This window comes from Podarcis erhardii, assembly GCF_964252035.2.
Source record: "Podarcis erhardii genome assembly, chromosome: 4".
In the NCBI taxonomy this organism is placed as follows: domain Eukaryota; kingdom Metazoa; phylum Chordata; class Lepidosauria; order Squamata; family Lacertidae; genus Podarcis; species Podarcis erhardii.
In genome coordinates this window covers 84,482,585-84,498,802 of record NC_138508.1, presented here as the reverse complement: position 1 = coordinate 84,498,802, position 16,218 = coordinate 84,482,585, and the positions used below count along the sequence as shown (strand labels likewise).

At 43.3% G+C, this 16,218-nt stretch overlaps 1 protein-coding gene across 1 annotated transcript; it reads right to left on the bottom strand.

Moving 5' to 3' along the window:
• Nucleotides 1–2,685: 2,685 nt before the first annotated feature.
• Nucleotides 2,686–15,798, bottom strand: SLC10A2 (solute carrier family 10 member 2; the record flags this gene model as incomplete). The annotated part of the gene is made up of 6 exons (XM_081860920.1): nt 2,686–4,260; nt 6,100–6,257; nt 9,116–9,291; nt 9,375–9,463; nt 12,730–12,848; nt 15,359–15,798. The coding sequence occupies 6 exons, from the start codon at nt 15,796–15,798 to the stop codon at nt 4,091–4,093; spliced, it is 1,152 nt and encodes a 383-aa protein (XP_081717046.1). The 3' UTR covers nt 2,686–4,090.
• Nucleotides 15,799–16,218: the final 420 nt, after the last annotated feature.

Genomic DNA, 16,218 nt, shown 5'->3' with positions numbered 1-16,218 from the left:
GTTTAACAGACCATTGTATTTCAATATTTTGTTGGAAGCCGCCCAGAGTGGCTAGGGAAACCCAGCCAGATGGGTGGGGTATAAATAATAAATTATGACTCTTGTTGTTGTTACTTCAAAAAATATATTCGGGAGGCCGAATCTGCCTCGGCCCCTAGGAGTCAGCACCTATGTTAGTGAGATTTCCACTTGAGCACAAATGCATTGAATTGCATTGGTACTTTTCTTTTAAAATGTTCTTAATGGGAGTGCCTGGTGACACTCCTGCCTCATTAGCTCTGCATACAGAGAAAATATTTACTTTCTCAGTGTAGCCTCATAAACTCTCCTTTTCCTGAGTATCCATGGTGTGAGAAAGCTTCTCCTCTTCCCAGAGGGGAGGGGTTGTGAGCGGGAATCACTTCCTATGCTTGCAGGGGGGCGTGGCGAGGTCCCCTGAGTCACTGGAGCCCTGGGGTGGCTGGGTGTGTGTGGTTTAAACGGTTGCAGGCCCACAGCTTCAGGGATCACCCACTCGCCCTCCCTCTAGGTTTTGCTTCAGCTCCTGACCTTGCTATGGACTTCGGTTGGTTGCCTTGGTTGTCCAAGGGGCCTGGTAGGATTTTTTTCCCAATTGGCAGATTGGCACCAGCCACTACCTCGTAGCAAATTGTCACAACTTTGTAAGGTTTGGCGGTTAGGCACTGGAAAATGTGTTGCGTGTTGGAGGGGAGGTTGTGGCCATCACCTACCCCTCCCCTTGAAGGGTATTCCGTTAAAGGAACCCAGCGGTCATGGTTCCTGTCCGATGTGCAGGTGGTGGCTAGGGCCATGACAGGACCCTCTAGGGGAAAGCTTCCAGTTGATTTGCATCAGCAAGCTCCCTCCACAGGTTGTTAACCCTTGTGTGACTCCCTGCAGAGCGGACAGGAGTCAAGTATAGTCTGTTCGGATCCAATGTCTCAGCCAGAGGTCAGCAACCTAAGGCCCATGGGCCAGTTCCATGGATCGGCGTGGGGATTCCGTGCTTTCCCCCCTGTGGCACCAATTTTTTTCTCGTCGCAGGGACCGACTTCCGTGTCGGAAGAGCATGTGTGCATGCACACGGGCACTCCTCTGTCCTGAAAGTGCACCGGAAATAGCGTGTGCGCACGGGCACACACACTCTGGCCCACTGAGAGGTCTGCTGAGGAGTGGACTGGCCCAGCCTCAAAAAATGTTGTGGACCCCTGGCCTAAGCCAATACCACTCACATTCTGTAACCAATAAAGTTGTGGCCTTTTTAAGCCCATTAACCTAAATACTTGTGTCCATGTGTCTTATTTCATCACCAAGCGGAGAGCGGGGCCTCGCCTCACAAAATCCAGACTGAGGGAGGAAAAAGTGTGGGATGGCAACAATTTGGAGGAAAATGCCATTAGGACAATGGAGAATTAATGGAGAATTAACACCATTTGGACAACAGAGAAGCACAGGAAGCTTGCTATTAACGTTCAATGACAGTATGGATGAGTAAAAGAAAAAAGTAGCAACTTCAGGCTGGACACACATTGTAGCTTGCTTTATTTTTGCCCAAAGAGATGAAAGTGACAACATGTGTGTGTTTTAGGCAACAGTACATATCTCCTTCAACTGTACTAGAATTGAACACCTGTTTGCAGCTTTTTCACATGGAACCTGTAGTGTGGACCTTTTTGTTTTGGTGATGGAGACTAGAATATGCAAGAACCAGTTACCACACCTGCTAAATTACTTTTGGAATGTTAGGTTTAGGGGGCAGGCACATCAATCCAGCAAAGGTTTGTTTTCACCAATAGGAAACCAGAGGGTCGCCATGAAGATCACACACACACACACATGGGCAAGGCATGGCATGGAGAACCTGTGCTTCTTCAGATGTTGATAGGCTACAGCTCCCATCATCACTGACTGTTGGTCAGGCTGGCAGAGGCTGATGGGAAATGGATCTGGCCGGCCACTGTTTCCCCATCTCTGTACAAGAGATTCAGATCATTGCTTTAAGTAGTCATGCTTAGGTTGGACTGTAAACCCAATTCCACTGTTTTCTGTGGGGCATGCCTCCCAGTTCTCCTCATGTTTATTTGGAAGTAAGAAGTCTGAATTTGTACATCATAAGGCATTTCCGAGCAAGTGTGCAAAGGATTGCAGTCTTAGTCACCATGTTTAATTTTTTTCAGAGTTGTACACAGCAGGCATTGTCTTACTAGGACAGTTGCTCTGAGACATGCAATGCTATGGATGATTTAAGGGAGCAAATTCTGCAAAGTGCTGTGCACTCATGTGGCAAAAGAGTTTCTCCACACTTTGGCATATGGTGCAGAATATGGCATTTCTTTTTCAACATCTGTCCCACAACGGCAACTCATTCTTTGCTCCGCTTTTGGCACATTCTTTTTCCCTGAATCGTGGAAAATAGCATGCTTGCTGCTTAGAATTCGTCATTTAAGCTGTGCTTGCCAAATGCATATTTTAAATAGAAAGTGCAGAGCAATAACGTTGCCACATTAAATCACAGCACCCAGAAGTGGGTTAATTGATCTTTTTCATGTGCTAGAGCTTTGGCTAAGAATCTTTGAAGCAAATAGTCCTCTGTCTATAGTATTTATTTATTTTTATTTATTTGATTATTAAATTTGTAGACTGCCCTTTATAGAAAGATCTCGGAGAGATTTACAGCATAAAAATACAAAATAAAACCACAAAGTACATAATAAAAACAAGAACAAAACAAACCATTAACCCCCCCTCCATAAACACATTTAAAAGGTCGTAGACTGTTCATCAGCCAAAGGCTTGGTTGAAGAGGAACTCTTTTGCCTGATGCATATAACTGTACAATGAAGGCACCAGACAAACCTCCATGGGGAGAGCATTCCACAAACAGTAGACAATTTTTCTCCCTGGAAAAAGCAGCATTGGTTTTGAATCAGAGGTGTCAACTTGAATAAAATAGTGAGGGAGCCAAGGTAATCACAAGATGCGGCGGGGTCTGCAAATCCATTTGAATGGCAGTGCCTATCAACTTTGGGGAGACGAGCCCCCTCAAATAATTTATTGGGGGGCCAAGGGATCTGGGCTTCTAGGAGTTGGCTGCTATGATTTGGAAACAATGAATTTGGACTGGAGGGATTATCCACCATTCTTTGCTTAGAATGGACCACCTGTAACCAATCTGTGAAGTGGGTTAAAGCACACAAAGCTAAAGCAATGTGCCTCAACTTTAAAAGTTCAGGGAATTCAGGGCTTAATTTGAGAGAGGAGCATTGCTGAAGTTGTTAGTGATAGTTGTTTAGATAGTGATTCATAAACCCATGTTGTTGTTGTTGTTGTTGATGATGATGATGATAACCGTTCAGAATATGAATTTGTCTGCCCTGTAATGATCAGCAGCGTCAAGCATCATTTCCCAGTTCTTCTGTGTTCACGCTGGCCAGACTACTTTGTAGGTGCACGCATGAAAGGTCTTAATAACCTCTTACTCCCTATGAAACTCTCATTGATTGTGACTTCCGGGGAGGAGATGGTGGACTGAACATTTTCTGTCGACAACTCTTTGACAGAGATCATTATGTGGTGATTAATGATAACCAAGCCATAAATTGTAGAGTTGGAAGGGACCCTGAGGATCAGCTAGTCCTGTTCCCTGCAGTGCAGCTGCCCCATAAGGGGATCAAACCTGCAACCTTGGCATTATCAGCATGGTGCTCTAACCAACTGATTTTAGATTTAATGGTATTTATAATCTAAAGCCATAGGAGAGCATTAAATAGTTAGCCACTTATTTAATGTATGTATGTATGTATGTATGTATGTATGTATGTATTTCTAAATAGTGTTATCAGACACCCTAATCCCTGCCAAGCCATGCATGGAATTCCAGGTGTCTTGGTCCCCATTCAGGGTCTGTGCTCCTTTGGAGAATTGAAGATGGGGTGGAACTGTTGTAGCTTTAAGAAATATGGTCTATTCACATATTTACACTTTTACATGGAGGGAGTACAGACCATACAGCATGGCCATCTCAAGAGGGGCTTGTCCATCACAGTTCAATGTATCTCTCCCAGCCTGCCTTCAGCCAGCCTGCACAAGGCTATACTCTTCCATTGGGAGTTGCTGACACATGCTTCTCTCCTCCTCCTCCCTCCTCCAAAGTAAATCCTCCATTCATCATATTGTGTGTTGGCTCCTGCGTTGATTCAGGTTCGTTCTCCTCGCCGGTTGAGTCTGGATCAGCAAAATACCTTTTGTGCACCTGGTAGACTAACAACATTGGCACGACATGTCAAAGGTCATAATAGACAGGATTGAAAGCATTTCAGCACTTAACCGAACCTGGTGTATCAAGGAAGAGCTGGGCTGTGATCTGGTACCCGCTTACCCATGAGTAAGCCCCACTGAACTGAATGGGACTTTCTTCTGTGAAGATATAGCTAATAGTGCACTGTTGTTGTTAAGGCTGGTAAAGGTAAAGGGTAAAGGGACCCCTGACCATTAGGTCCAGTCATGACCGACTCTGGGGTTGCGGCGCTCATCTTGCTTTATTGGCCGAGGGAGCCGGTGTACAGCTTCTGGGTCATGTGGCCAGCATGACTAAGCCGCTTCTGGTGAACCAGAGCAGCGCACGGAAACGCCGTTTACCTTCCCGCCGGAGTGGTACCTATTTATCTACTTGCACTTTTTTGGGGTGCTTTCGAACTGGTAGGTTGGCAGGAGCAGGGACCGAGCAATGGGAGCTCACCCCGTCGCGGGGATTCAAACTGCCGACCTTCTGATCGGCAAGTCCTAGGCTCTGTGGTTTAACCCACAGCGCCACCCTCGTCCTTAAGGCTGGTATTGCTTGCTAATGCTGAGGAGTGCTTAACAGCCAACCTCTCTTCCCAGAGATTGTAGCTCTGGGGTCTCCAAACAACTCTCAGCAGCTTAGCGAACTACAGTTCTCAGGATTCTTTGGGGAAAGCCATGGCTATTTAAAGTGTCAGGATACTGCTTTAAATGCATGGTGCAGATGAGTCATTAAGATGATACACTGCGCACAACTTAAGGTCTCTTTTGCACAACCCAGAGAGTTGTAGACTGGAAGGAAATTGAACAATACTGGGTATCTGTGGCTGCTGTATGGCTCAATAGCCACCCCTGAGAGATGAACAATAAATCATGAACACTAGTCTTGAGATGAAATTACGGCCAAGGCAGGCGGTGGAAGGCTTTGTTGAAGTCAACGCGCAAAACTTTGTGAGTTTCCATGTAATGGTTTACAGCAGTTTGTTAGCCTTTTATTTCTGTTTGCTCTCTCCCTAGGTGCAGTGGCCTTCGAAGCTGGAGCCACACCTGCTAATCGTGGTTTCTGATTCCGATTTGCTGGCTGATTTGCCAATTCAGACACTGCACCAAACGGTTAAGCTTTACTATCCGTGTTTTAGCATGATGTTTGAGCTGAGCCAGGTGGCATATTCTGCTTACGTTGTTGGACAACAGCAAAGGTTGCGACTGGATTGGCAGCCAAGTCCGCTCACCCCTTTTGGGGAGATCCTTTGTCTTGGATGGAGGGGAGGTTGTATTCTCTGCCTGCACTTCCAAAGGCTGGGGTATCCCGTTAAAGGGATATGGGGAGAGTGGTCATGTCCCCATGCACACGTGGGGCCAGGGCCAGATGGCGGTCCCTGTGGGGATGACCCTGTTTGATGTAAATCTTACGAACCCCCTCCTGGATTGACCTATGCGGGCAGGCCGGAAGTATTTCAATTGCCCCATGCCCAAGCCAAACATCTTTCATCTGTATTCAATAGAGTTGTGGCCTGTTTTGATCCAAACTGATCATATTGGCCTCTTATTTATATGGGTTGGGGAATGGGGAGCACAAGGCAATTTACTTGTGCAGTTTGCAACCTTGATGATTCTTGGATTTGTTAATTCATTTATGAGCAGTATTGACCAAGTCAGAGCTTCTTGTTCTGTTTGGTTATTGTTTTTAACTATATATACATAGAGAGAGAGAGAGAGAGAGTTAAAAGAAATGGAGTAAAAAATCCTTGTTCTATTGCAAACTGATAAAAAGTGGGGAGAAAGAGATTAGAATGGGGTGTACATAGGGTGACTTACCTCCCAAAAACATTGCTGCAAGTACTAGCTGGAAAATACTGTAGATGAGTGGGAAAGTAAACATCAGCTCCAATTGTTCTGGGCTGAATGAGAGCTGCACTATGGTGGAAGCAAGTTGAGTATTCTGCATCCCCGTTTCCAGAGCTACAGTACGACACCTAAAAGAAATGACATTATTAAAAAATCACACACACATAACCACATAAGGAGACTTAGGGTGCTTTCACACCCCACACTAAGATTTTACTGTGAAATCACCACATCTTGTTCACTCTCTTTATGGTGAATGTGCACAACACCATCATCCAAACATTCTCATCTTGAATAATAATAATAATAATAATAATAATAATAATAATAATAATAATAATAATTTTATCATTTATACCACCCCCATCTGGCTGGGTTTCCACTCTGGGCGGCTAACAGGCTATATTGAAACATAATAAAACATCAAACGTTAAAAACTTCCAGATACATGGCTGCCTTCAGATGTCTTCTAAAAGATATGTAGTTCTTTATCTCCTTGACATCTGATGGGAGGGAGTTCCACAGGGAGGGTGCCACTACTAAGAAGGCCCTCTGCCTGCTTCCCTGTAACTTCACTTCTTGTATATACAGTGGTACCTCGGGTTAAGTACTTAATTCATTCTGGAGGTCCGTTCTTAACCTGAAACTGTTCTTAACCTGAAGCACCACTTTAGCTAATGGGTCTCCTGCTGCTGCCGCGCCACCAGAGCATGATTTCTGTTCTCATCCTAAAGCAAAGTTCTTAACCCGAGGTACTATTTCTGGGTTAGCAGAGTCTGTAACCTGAAGCGTAAGTAACCTGAAGTGTATGTAACCCGAAGTACCACTGTATACAAGAATCTCAACAGGTATAGATGCCTTTAGCATCGCCTTTATAAAAGGTTGGGGTTTAAACATAGGTCTTGCCCTATTGAGATAGTAAACTTATCAAAGCTTAGCATATATTGATTACAATCTCTGCGGTGAGCACTTCTTAATGGTCCCATTGATCTATTCCTTACATTAACATTTTAATGAGCACTAAAATAATTTCTCTTTAATGAAAGAGCGATTATATACTATAAAGTCATAAAGATATAATATGTTTGGTTTATCTATTTTTAAAAAGCTTTTTAAAACAACTTAGTCATGTCGCTACAACAACAACACCGTGGTCTATTTGTGTTATAGAACCATAACTTTACAATATTATATTTTTTTTTCATGAAAATATATAGCTTGAAAAGCATTTCAAAGCTAATTAAAAGATTAATTAAGAAAAATAAACGAGGTCATAAAAAGGTACCTTCCACAAGGGTTATAATGAATATGACCTATGTCGCACAGATTAGTGCTGACAGAACATAATGTGATGTACACATTGAAAAAGCACTGTGTTCCTGATAGTGTGACAGCCAATAGCACTTCTGCTGAGAGGTTTCTTCCCATCTTGTGGTATATAAAATTTGTAAAATAAATAAAATAAATATGAGCAATGATTGGGTAGGCTGGGAGCAGCTCTGAACTGGCAGTAACATCATCATCATGTTGTTTTTTTAAAATAAAATGCTTAAATTTACCTAGGGCTATACAATAAATTTTAAAAAGACATACACACTTTAGAAATTGTCCTCATGTTATATATTTAAACAATGGGCCTGGCTTGCCTGCATCGCTATTATGTTTATGAGCTACATTTTTTCATTAATCTGCACGTGGCCACACCAAACCAGAGATTTCACACAGTATACACTGAAAAAGGTGGTCAAAAGTAGACCTACTCAGTTTGCAGTACACTAGGTAAATCTCTACTGCTGGAAGTCTCAGGATGCAATGCTTTGGGTGCATATTGGGCAGTGAGACCCACTGAAATCAGTGGGGATCGATCCCAAGTTAGCATGCGTAGGATTGCGCTCCCATTCTCTTAACTCTGTACCCAAGGGCTCAACGATATGACTGGAATAATAGGAAGGCTGGCGAAGTGAGCAAGGAAGGCACTGGATATTTCTCCAGTCACTTGACCAGGGGCAGCCAATCTGTATGCCTTCCAGAGATTGTTGGACTACAACATGCAACATCCCAGGACCCAGACCATGGACAATGCTTGCTGGCAATTGTAATCTCATCAACGCTTGGAGAGGGCCATGTTAGCTCCCCCTGCACTTGACCAAGGGGAAGATGGAAGTAGTTTGAACGGAGGACGGTGGGTTCTTTAAGAATCGGTGTGAACTTCCCTGCTGAGCAACCTCACCTAAAATTGCTCACTTGCATTCTGAATGCACACCTTGAAATTGGCCTTGGGCGGCTTCACCTTGAGCTGATCCAGAGTCAATTACACGATGCATGAATGTGTGACTAGTATCCTACTGCATCAATGTATTTTGTGTCAGTGTACATTGCAAAACAGGGAGAAAGACCGAGACATTAAATTTGCGGATATAGCAGTAAGTGACCTTCCTGACTCTGCTGCGAAGTGCATCTTATATTGCCATTCCACTCATGTACCTTGCGGCTGCTCGGACCTGTATGCATATTGAGGCCTTTAAAACAGGGTGCTGTCTGTCTATGCATGTATTTCAGTCCCTGATGTGCCTTCTCAACTTGACTGGCCTTTGCAAATCTCTGTTCTACAGCAGAAACTAATGGGACGTCCTTTGGGTAATCACTGAGGGACTTGCCGGTCACCTCTCTGTGTTGAAGCCATTAGTCAGCTCCCAGGAAATGAGAAGACAAATTTGCTTGTGCACAGCACCAGATAAATGGTTTGGGCACGGCTTGCGAAATGTTGCTGCAGTGGGGATGCTGAGGAACAACTATACAAAAGTATTTCTTATAGCTTTGTAGCTGCAGAAGAGCTGTGTGTCGGAAAAGGACAAAAAACAAGATGTTCTGCAACATGTTTGGAGCGTTCCAAAACGTTGCGATGCATTTGCAAGCATTACTCCAATGTATACATCAAGCCTGAAGGAAACAGAAGCTGTTCCATTCTTGTGTTCCAGAGCCTTACCTGTGCCAGGATTGGCCAGCTATGCGAGCCAGAAAAAATCCCACCGAATAGCCAGCGAATGGGAAGATGGTTCCGATAATCCAGAGTGCAGGAGTGATGGTCCAGGAGCCCTGGTACAATATCCCTCCAACCACAGCTATGAGCACTATGAGAACGGCACCACCAATGGAACCAATCTGAGGGAGGAAAGAGAAGGCCAGTACACCTTGACATTTCTGGGTAGCTTTTGGATATGCATTTGGGGAATGTCACACCTTACCTTGAGTACGATTTTAGCTTTTGCGGGCCATCGATGCTTAAAAAATATTCCGAGTGAAGCGGGAATGACAAGTGCTACCAGTGAAATGCCTGGAAGGAGAAGAGGACAGGTTGGGCACAGAACTCTTTGCTTGAGAAGGGTGAGGTGAAAATGCAAGTTTGGGGAAGGGGTCAATATATAATAATAATATAACAATTTATTTCTTATACCTCGCCCATCTGGCTGGGTTTCCCCAGCCACTATGAGTGGCTTCCAAAAAGAGATTAAAAATACATTAAAACATCAGTCATTAAAAACATCCCTAAACAGGACTGCCTTCAGATGTCTTCTAAACGTCAGAAGGTCCCTGGCATCTTCATGTAGGACTGAGAAATACTCCTTGCCTTAAACCTGGGAGAGTCACTGCCAATCTGTGTAGACAATACTGAGCTGCATGGAGCATAGGCTCCAACTCTGTGGGGCTGGGGACACCTCACCCCCAAAGTATGTGGCAATAGGGCTGAGCCCCACCAATCCTGAGGGGCTGGGCCTCCTCATGGTCTCTTCCTGACACGCATGATGTGTCACACATGTGATGTCATGCACATGCGACGAGCCCCCCCCCAATGTCATGTGGAACTCTGGCATGGAGCAATGGTCGAATTCTGCATAAGGCAGCTCCCTGAGCCCTTTATTTCAGTTCCCATGCTTTCTCACACATAGTTGTCTTTTCTACCTTGAAGAATCAAATATTAATCAATTATCTCATTCAGGAAGCTCATGGCTGTGTAGGTGGGGATTTTCCTGTGGATGACAGAGCGAGGGATTGCCCTAACAGGGTCACCCAGGGATTGCCATGCCTGAGACGGTGCCACTGATCAAAGTCCTGACAACTGCCTGCTGTACCATGCTGGCTCTGTGTTTGATAGCCTATAAAAAGTCACACGTTCACACAGCTGGATAACAAAAATACAGCTTTATTTCTCCTGTGGTTAATCGTTGTCATTCTGTGGCATACCTTTTCTTTTTTTACAACGCTATGAAGCATTGACTTTTGCCTTTGGGGTTCTACTTCTATAGTCGGCACTAGTTTAAAGCTTCTCCCGTTGTGTGGCATTCTAGGGTTTTTTGTTTCTCAGAAGAAGAAAAAATATAAGCAAATGGCTTCTTGCTTCTTGGAAGTGGAGGCAGAGAGTAATACTGTCGTCCCATTAGTGTGCCATGCACACAGCATGCCTTAGTACTAGAATGGTATAGATCTGAAGGCAATTTTGGATCCCAAGGCAACAAATGTTGATCAGAAAACGATACCCAAAGAAGTGACTGGTTAGCTGTAACCAATATGTGAAATTGCTCCATCCTTATTGCCTCTTTAGAGTTGCCCAGTTGCAAGCATCTGCTAAAAACAAAAGCCACAACTGCTGGAATTCCCTTACTACAGCCTAGATTCTACACCGAGCAAACCTATAACCCACTGACACCCACAAAGTCATTCCCACTTTCTTCCTAGACCCTTTGAGGTTTCTTCCAGTCTCCCCTTCTCCCTTTCCTTGTCTTCGTCAGTCATTGTTTCTCACATTCTTGCTTTCCAGGTCACTGACTACATTGTTCCTCTTCCTTTCAACACCCTATCACCTAACCAGCCATAAAATTCCTCTTCTCATTCTTATAATATACAGCCCCTGTCTATCAAGTGCTGTGAAGTTTCTTTGGAGCTTTCTTAGCCCCTTGCCTCAGCTATTTCTTTTCTCTCCTTATTTTTCCAAGTCTCATTCTCTACTTACCCTTTCTTCATGCTCCCTCTTGGCTACTCCACATTCCTTGTGTCTAACACTTTCCAATTCCAAAGCACCCCTACAGCCTAGAACCTGTTCCAAATATGCAATCTGAATCTGGGTGAGGTTTTAATTCCAGTTGCACTAACATATTCCCCTCTCCTCACAGAAGCTGGACTGCAACCTGTTTTGTTTCCTTAGCAACTGAACATTCCATAACACACGGTCTTGGTTGATCAGTTTCACAGGAAGCTTTATCACCACATGTGCAGAACTATATAGATTGCTTGTTTTTCCCCAGAACTTCTGCTATGGCTGTTTTATGATATCATGTTTGGTGCAGAACACATCCAAGTGAGCATCTGAATTTTTTGGTAGCAATCTTCAGCACTCCACATCTAATGCCTGTGTTACCAACCTGTTTGGACTTTCTGCTAGCAAAAACTGTGGACAGAGCTTGCACATTTATTTATTTTTTGTACATGGTAACTTGACAGTCTGGGCATGATCTTTTGGTTTTAAGTATATGAATAATATCACTGGCCACAAACTATACTAATGGTCACATTGGCTACCAGCCTGTTCTTCAGATCTGTTAAGGGGCCCATCACAGTCTTATACAAAGGATTCTTGATATAAACATACCTGTCTATTTATAATAGTTTGCTTGTCACACAGTTCTCCCTATCTTCCATGTTCTTTTGGAAACATAAATTAGTTTGTTTTGTGTTTTCTTGGCACAATGGCTATTCCACGTTCGTTTAGTTCAAACATAAGTTCAGCATGTCTTTTCTTGCTGATTTTATCTCATCCCACATGAAATCTGGGAGCCCTTACAAATGCACCCCACAATTCATCCCAGAATTGAAGTAAATTTTGTGGAGATCTTTGCACCTGTTGGAAATGCCAGGGTGCAACTCTGCAGGGTGCAACTTCTACTGAGCATTTAAACTTCAAATGTTATCAGCACCATCATTCCATTTCCACAAAGGATGTTGATTGATAATGTGGAGACATAGATACACATCCCCTCAAAAAACAGAAGTGTGCATTGATGCTGTCTTAACTGAACTTATAAGGGCACCATTGGAAGTGTAAGACACATCCTGGGCAAAAGCCTGGGGCACTCTGGTCCTTATTGTGAGGGACTATCCTACATTGTGCCAACGCAGACTGTGTAGCCTAGGAGGAAGCTACCCTGGAAGCTCAAATAAGTGTGCACATCTGGAGTGAGGGAATGGTAAATGATGAAGCAGCACAGTCACCAACCCCAAATTCAGCACTCCAGAGGTGCTCTACACTTCTGAGTGTAGAGGTCAATGGTGCATTGGCATTGTAGACTTATGGCAGAATTCAGTGTCATCCTACAGCTAGTGTTCCACCAGCCAAAGCATTTCTGCTTGTTGGGTGTCCCATCTTGCCCTGGGTGCTGTTCTGGGGGTTCTCCTGACCAGGTTTGGGGAAGAGGGGGCAAAAGTCCCCTTGCATGAATGGGACTCACTGTGCTGGCTTCCGCTAGCACAAGAACTCAGTTACATGGAGTCCTGAAGATGTATGATAAGAGAATGTTTGCTGTGGGAGAAGGTACAAATGTAACTTACCGATACTGTCGTAGGGGATTAAAAGGGAGCTGTAGTCTGTCCAAATTTTGGTATAAAGGAAGAGGCAAAGGGGCATCATTCCCATGGCCAGCAAAGTCGAACATGTTGTCATACTGATGCTGCAAGAGAGTTGGTTGTGATTACTGTTTGTACCATGCACAAGCTACAAATACTTTTTGCGTTGGTGAGTCCATGGCTTTTAAATGGAGGCTCAGCACAGGCTGGTTTAAGGAGGTTGCTGGTTGAAAGCATACCACCAGAGCAGTTAGGGAAAATGTACAAAACTAGTTCAAATATATGTTGGAAGTGTAAGGAAAAGGAAGGGACATTTTATCATATGTGGTGGGATTGTAAGGTAATTAAATTTTTTTGGGAAATGATATACAGCGAATTGAAGAAAATGTTCCATTTAACATTTGTTAAAAAACCTGAAGCATTTTTGTAAGGGATTGTAGGGAAAGATCTGCCCCCAAAGCTGAAAAACATCTTCATGTATGCGACAACGGCCGTGAGAGTTTTAATAGCACAAGGATGGAAGACTGAAGAAACCCCAACTAAAGAATCATGGCAAGAAAAAATGATGGACTATGCAGAACTGGCAAAACTGATATACAAGCTATGGGACAAGGATAACTGTGACTTTAAAGATGAATGGGAACCCTTTACAAAGTATTTGAAGATGCAACAAAGTGAACTGGACTCCTTGGCTGGCTTTGAATAAACATTCACAAACTTTTTATTGATAATAATCAGCTAAATAGTTTGAGGATCCATACAACACTGTAACATGCAGAAAACAGCACTTTTAGAGAAATCAAAGACTGGAACTGAGGGAAGTTGAGGGGTGGGTGGGTTCTGTGGGGGGAGGGAGGAAAAATGGGGGGGGAATAAGGATGATATGTTTCTGGATAATATGTTTTGTTTAAATTTTGAATAAAAAAGTTATTTTAAAAAAAGAAAAAGAAAGCAGTTGGAGAAGGTCTTATTCTCTCCTCTTCCTCATAAGGCCCTTGGAAAAACTTCTATGCTATAGCAGGGTCATCTGAAAAGCACAGGAACTTTGAGAGCTGCTTCTGGGTTGTTCACACTATATTTGCTCAGTGGGGTTTTATGTCCCTTCAGTCTTGAGAGCACTGAGGAAGGAATGCTGTTTGATAGGATTAGGTGGGTAATCACAAGATGATGCCAAGTTAGAACGTGAAGCCTTTGGTCCTGAGAAAATTAAATTTTTGGCTACAAAGAAAAGTCAAAACTGGTAAATGCCAGAATTGAAGTTTAAAGATGGTGGCCAAAAGTCTTTAAGCACACCTACCTGGGAATAAGACCCACTGAAAACAATAGAATTTACTTCTGTGCAGAGATTATAGGATCACAGAAAGTGTTTAAATATGGCATTATTTAAAAATAGGCCAATTCAGTCTTTTGCCAGACTGGGGGGAAAAAGAAGGAATTTACTCCTGTTCTCCATTAATGTTGGAAGTGGGTACAGATTTTTATTACAAAAGTATTCTAGGGAAACTCCTTTGCCCTGGTGCAGAAAACACATGGGATGGTTTGTCTCATGAAGGATATGCCTAGCATTTTAGGGTGGTGGAAAAGTTATTTCAGAGCCAAGTTACTCAAGACACTGGGAGGCATGTCATGTGATCTGCTGCACCCCCCCCAAAAGCTCAAAACAGTCTCAAGGGTTGCTGAATCAGATCAAGGCAGCAGTACTGGGGGAAAGAGTGACTTACCATCCCCCCTCGTGCCATTTTCCTAATGTACATTGCCCCTTATATTGCTTTTTGCCCCATCGGATAAACTCCAGGACAAATACTAATTTAGAAAAAAAACTTTAGGTGGGAAAATGTGTGCTCCAAATGGCAGTAGGATCTATTGTTAATTGCTGTTACTACTATTACTACTACTGTAGTGGGTTCTCCTCTTATTTCAAAGTCAGGCTGAGGTCAAATGGAATAGCCACCAAGCATACTGTTCTCTATCTGTCCTTGCTGCTCTAACTGTGGCATTAGAGTCAATAACTTTGCAGATGAGCCTGGAATAGTAGCCTGAGTAGATAATACCAACCCAAAATATGTTTACCGATGGACTAGCATGCAATCGTTCATCATCAACAGACACAATCCAGATAATTCAGGGAAGGATTTGAGTGAGATACCTTAGAGGCTAATCCTGTTCCAGGTATCTGCACATCATCATCATCATCATCTTTATTAAATTTATTCCATTACCTGTCCTTCACCCTAACATCCCAGCATGGGTTAGAACAATGAAAACACAACATTAGCATTAAAACACATTACTATACAATATGAAAATCAGTTTAAAAGAACTTAAGCTTAACAAAATAAGGTGGATCCTAAATATATACATCTCAAGAGTAAAAATCCAAGGAGAACAGATGTATCTTCAGCATTCACCGAAAGTTATATAATGAAGGTGCCGGCTGTACCTCTGGGAAGTTACACAACTTAGGGGCTGCCACAGAGAATTCCATCTCCTGGACTGCAACCTCCTGAGCTTCTGAGGGCAGTGGAATGACCAAAAGGACACTCTCCACCAACATTAGCACCTGAGAGGGTCTGTAGGGAAGGAGGCAATTCCGTTGAAAGCCACTATCTCTTACCTTAGGTCCATGTCACCATCTACCCAGTAGGCTAAAATATTGGAAGATGTTCCACCAGGACAGCAGCCCATGATGATCACCACAACAGCTTGTATAGGAAGTATCTTGAAGGCATACGACAGCACAAAACCAGTCAGAGGCATAATTCCAAACTGGCAGAGGAAGCCTACGGCTATGCCCCATGGCCTTCTAATGTGTCCTAGAAATTTCTTCAGCTCCACGTTGCAGCCCATGGAGAACATCACCATTGCCAGCAAGATTGTTAGGACGGTGCTTAAAATGGTGCTCAAAACTCTGTTGAAATCGTCAGTAGACAGCACACAGGATGTGCCATTGCAAATTGTGGCGTTGGCAGAGCAATATGAAAAATTCAGAGTTGGCTGAGTTGTCAAAAAGTGAGAGGTCAAGATGCCCGCTGTGCTTGAAAGGTGGTCCTGCATTGTTACAGCAACGAAACACTCTGCTAACCTCTTAAACTCTGTATGGATGCTAGTAACTCAAAGCAGTTCATTTTTAAATGACAAGGGGCAATAAAGTGCTGAATAAACACTTGAACTTGCTCGCTGTCAAGGTTTAGAGCTGAGAACAACTGCTGAGTCACAACATTCCAGTTGTACAAATGAATATACAGATACTTTGAATCAATCATTTATCCCCAAATTTGACTTGGGGCCAATTTTTAATTTTAATATTTAAACACAAGGGCCATCAGGAAGGAATAGCGAATATAGTGAAATGAGGGCTTACTTTCTCATATATATTTCTTTGCCTTGCTTTGTTTTTCATTTAACTTAATGTGATATGCCACACTTTAAAGCAGCTTTCCCCAACCTAGCCCCCTCCTGTTGTTGCAAGACTAC